The sequence below is a fragment of the Hyperolius riggenbachi genome, chromosome 9, assembly GCF_040937935.1.
Source record: "Hyperolius riggenbachi isolate aHypRig1 chromosome 9, aHypRig1.pri, whole genome shotgun sequence".
In the NCBI taxonomy this organism is placed as follows: Eukaryota; Metazoa; Chordata; class Amphibia; order Anura; family Hyperoliidae; genus Hyperolius; species Hyperolius riggenbachi.
Window position 1 is genome coordinate 147005264 of NC_090654.1, and position 4519 is coordinate 147009782.

Consider the following 4519-nt stretch of genomic DNA (forward strand, 5'->3'; position numbering starts at 1 on the left):
AAAGAAACTGCAAAAATTAATTTTTTATTTTTTTTTAGTCAGAAAGATGACATCAGATACCTGTAATATAATTTTCAGAATTTCCAGAAAGCAAGAGAACAGCCTCCAAGACACACGTTCTGTCCAGTATATTTTATGGTAAATGACAGTGTACATTAATAGATCAGTGCTCTTAGGTATGCAGAACGTGGCAGAGATATAATCAAGTGAAGGAAGGTTTAATTTGTGTTGGAATCAGACTTGATCAGCTGACATTTTTTTTGTTGTTTAGGCACTTATTAATTGTGGTTTGTTAACGTTGTCATTTGTCTCTTCTTCTTAGGTCTCCATGTTTTTCTTATGAGACGAACCAGGATATTTAATCAAAATAGAGTCGTTCAGAGTGAAAGTGGATCTTCTGGCAGTGCCTTTTGGCCTTAAGAAGCCCGTGCTGAAAGAGGCAGCCGCAGTGTTGGCATCAGTTCCGGGGTCAGGAAAATCAAAAACTATAAACGTGGATCGCCACAAAGGTCGTTATTCTGAAAACATGGACAACGAGTCCCAATATTCTGGGTACTCCTACAAATCGGGCCAGTCCCGAAGTTCTCGCAAACACAGGTAAGAGGAGGATATTGGTATTTTGGCATTGATTGCCTTGTCTAGACACACCAAACTGTGACTGATTTCAGTGCAGCAAAACAGACCTTCAGATTTATACTTTTTCTACATGCTTCTCAGACAGGCTTGATTCTGTTTCATAATTACTATGAAACAATGTAGACTGTTTTTCTTATTCTATATTCACCAGGGGTGTTGCTAGGATGGGTGTGCAAAAGAATGTTGGTATGTCCATAGGTAGAGTGAAATGTACATGATCGGTGCAAGTAGTCCTGCCCAGCAAAATGTTGAAGACCCCTCTCCTTCAATACAAAAAAGAATGCCCCCCACACACAAAAAAAAAGCCAGCTTATCAAATAAATGGGCAATGACTCCTAATTATAGCTAGGCATATTTTGCTGGCTTGCATGCTTTCAAAAAAAGTAGCCAGCTTATCAAATAAATGGGCAATGAGTACTAATTATAGCTAGGCATATTTTGCTAGCTTGCGTGCTGGCCTGGTTGGCTTGGCTTGCTGCTGGGCTGGGTGGCCCTATCCGGGGCTGGCTGGCTTGGTCAAATGGATTTCCTGGTAATCTAGTGGTCCACCCATCTCTCACACAGTATTCCCCTCCCCACAGTGTTGGTTGTTGGTTCTTCTTCATCCCTACACTGTATTTCCTGGTCCCCTAGCGGTTGCTCTCACCCCCCCCCCCCCCCCCCCTCATAGTATTTCTTGGTCATTTAGTGGTCCTCCCATAGAGTACTCCCTGGTAGTCTGATTCTCCCTTGGTATTCCCTGATCATCTAATGGTTTCTTGCTTCTTCCCATAACCCCACCAGTGTGGTCTAGTGGTCTGCCACCCATGCTCCCCCAGACCCCCGTTCTCACGTGGCAGAATCCTGCAGCGGGCAGCATTATTCATCTCCTCCTCCAGCTCGGTCTCTGGGCCCAGCTTCTGTAGCCAGCACTTCTCCCTCTACCATCTGAGAATCAAACGCTGAGCTCTAGCATCTGATTTTCAGAAACTAGAGGGAGAAGTGCCAGCTGCAGAAGCAGGATATGGACTCTGGAGACAGAATAGCTGGAGTAGGTGAGTAGTGCCCAAGTCAGCTGGGGCACCCCCAACACCCCAAAGCCAGGTCAAGCTGTGAATTACTACTGACATTCACAGGTCTTAACAATATAAGTTGACAGTGATCAAAGTGCAAAACCTAAACAGCTGGAGGTATGCAAAATAGAGGTTTAAGTGGAGTTTTCTTTGTGAAGGAGAACTTGCCTATAGTTTTTAGTGTTCTTGAGTTAGTTTGGTTAAAGTTAAATTTCAGACCTCTTCAGCACTGTGCCGTGTTGGTTAATACAATTCTATAGGAATCTTTGAAAATGCTATTTTTTTCCTACCATTGCCTCTACCGAGATGTTAACATGTAAATATTTAGTAGCAGTTATATAGAGCAGCCTGCATTGGTCTTAAAAATTGCAACCAGACCAAATCCTGCCGTTAATAGCACTCACAAATCTTCCCCTGCAATGAGTTGAGATAGATCAGTGCAGCACCTCCCAAGTCAATTACTGTAACTACTATTTTACAATGGTTGAATACAGCAACTCCACAGGTGAATCTCTGTGACCAGTAAGTGGAGTGACATAATTAGAAGAGCAATAGATTCAGCATTAAAGGGAAGGTTCAGGGAACTCTTGAAAAAAATAAAAATCCCTATCCACTTACCTGGGGCTTCCTCCAGCCCGTGGCAGGCAGGAGGTGCCCTCGCCGCCGCTCCAGAGGCTTCCGGTCGTCTTCGGTGGCCGACCCGACCTGGCCAGGCCGGCTGCCAGGTCGGGCTCTTCTGCGTCCCACGCCGGCGCGCTGACGTCATCGGACGTCCTCCGGGCTGTACTGCGCAGGCGCAGTAGTTCTGCGCCTGCGCAGTACAGCCCGGAGGACGTCCGATGACGTCAGCGCGCCCGCGTGGGACGCAGAAGAGCCCGGCCATGGAGCGCAGAAGAGCCCGACCTGGCAGCCGGCCTGGCCAGGTCGGGTCGCCCACCGAAGACGACCGGAAGCCTCTGGAGCGGCGGCGAGGGCACCTCCTGCCTGCCACGGGCTGGAGGAAGCCCCAGGTAAGTGGATAGGGATTTTTATTTTTTTCAAGAGTTCCCTGAACCTTCCCTTTAAAGCACTCCTGAAGTGAGTTGGATATGGACTCTTGACTTGTTTTTTTTTTCTCCCCACAAATCATTTTATTGATCATAAAAGTAAGTACAAAAATCTAGTAATAACTTGGAGTAGTGGGGGGTGTCTTGACACCCTATAGAAAATTTACAGGAATCAAAAATGTTGCCTGTGCAAAATAAAAACTTTGTTTATACAAAAGTTTTCATCACTGAGGTTAGCCACCTCAGCCTTATTCCATTTTATTCTGTTTTTAAATAGTTTTATCCATACACCAGGGTGCCTTTTTCCCCATATTGTGCCAGTAATAACTTGTTAACCAACCGAGCCAACTGGTAACGCATACAAAAAGAGAAGCCAATAGATAATCAATCCAGAGGTTACAGACATTTGGATTCAAAGTTACCACGTCATTTACCATAGTTATACAGTATTGCTGTTGCAGGATTCTAACAGTTGCATGTAGAAAACCGTTTAGCTCCATAATGGAGATCCGTTTATACCTGTTAGGATTTAGATTGAACCAATCAATGGTCATAGTTAATGTTCCCCCGGAACTGATAATCTAGAAGAGAAAAGAATAGTTTAAAAAGGCAAGCATCATAAAAATAGACTTCTATATATCTTTCTCAATTATCCATTTCCTTTCAGGGTATAGATAGATGTATATATTGTTTTATCAAATTCAAAGTGCTACAGTCTCCTGTTAATTGTACATATGTATAGACAGCGCTTCAGCCCCCCTTTTAAAATTCCACCATCGATCACCCCGTGAGGAAAAAACTCACCCAGTTGTAGTGACCACTGTTATCTAACATTTCTCATTTCTCTGCACGCTGTCGTTTGACCGTGTGTGGAGACAGAGCGTAGAAACTAGGCCTGCCGTATAGCCTACCCGGGAGGCAACGGGGGAGAGCCTGTAAAACTCTGAGCCTGTCAAATATCCCGCAGCATGTGAGTGCATTTTTATAATAGTTTGTGGTGTTTTATGGAATCGCGCCATGTAAGCGTTTTTTTTTATGCGGTACTTGATTAAAGACTTCATCAGCTTCACTGACAACCCCGGATGAGGATACAGCCCAGCATCTGAAGTAACTGAGAGGAGTTTAATACGCTTTATGACCAATCTAACAGTGGTCACTACAGTTGGGTGAGGTGTTTTTTTTTTTTTTTTTTTCCCCTTGCGGGGTGATCAGTGGGGGAATTTTAAAAGGAGGCTGAAGTGCTGTCTATACATATGTACGATATTGGAACTGGCGTTAACCTGAAGCAAATATAGAGTGCACGCCTTGAAAGATCGAAGTAGGACTTTGTAGTTTCATATGCTTTTTAATTGGATGTGTATGCATCTTGGATGGACATTCCTTGTCATTCTCATTGCGGTAGAATTGTAGCGCTCAACGAAATATTTTGTTGTTAGTCTCCTGTTAATCACATAGAATTCAAAGCTACATAGGAGTGTCCTATTCCTATGATTGGTAAATAAAATCAATGCACATAATAGTTATGTTCATTGGGTGGCACAGTGGCGTCGTGGTTAGCACTCTCGCCTTGCAGCGCTGGGTCCCCGGTTTGAATGCCAGCCAGGTCAGCATCTGAAAGGAGTTTGTATGTTTTCCCCATGTCTGTTTCCTCCGAACACTCTGGTTTCCTCCCACATCCCAAAAACATACAGATAAGTTAATTGGCTTCCCCCTAAATTGGCCCTAGACTATGATACATGCACTACACAATACATACATAGACATATGACTATGGTAGGGACTAGA

At 44.1% G+C, this 4519-nt stretch overlaps 1 protein-coding gene across 1 annotated transcript in view; it reads left to right on the forward strand.

Moving 5' to 3' along the window:
- Window positions 1–435: 435 nt before the first annotated feature.
- The window catches only part of VANGL2 (VANGL planar cell polarity protein 2), a 251628-nt gene continuing 247544 nt past the window's right edge, over window positions 436–4519 (forward strand). Inside the window, exon 1 of the mRNA XM_068254933.1 lies at window positions 436–597. Within this exon, the coding sequence (XP_068111034.1) occupies window positions 527–597 (71 nt within the window). The 5' untranslated portion in view covers window positions 436–526. The remainder of the gene's footprint in view (window positions 598–4519) is intronic.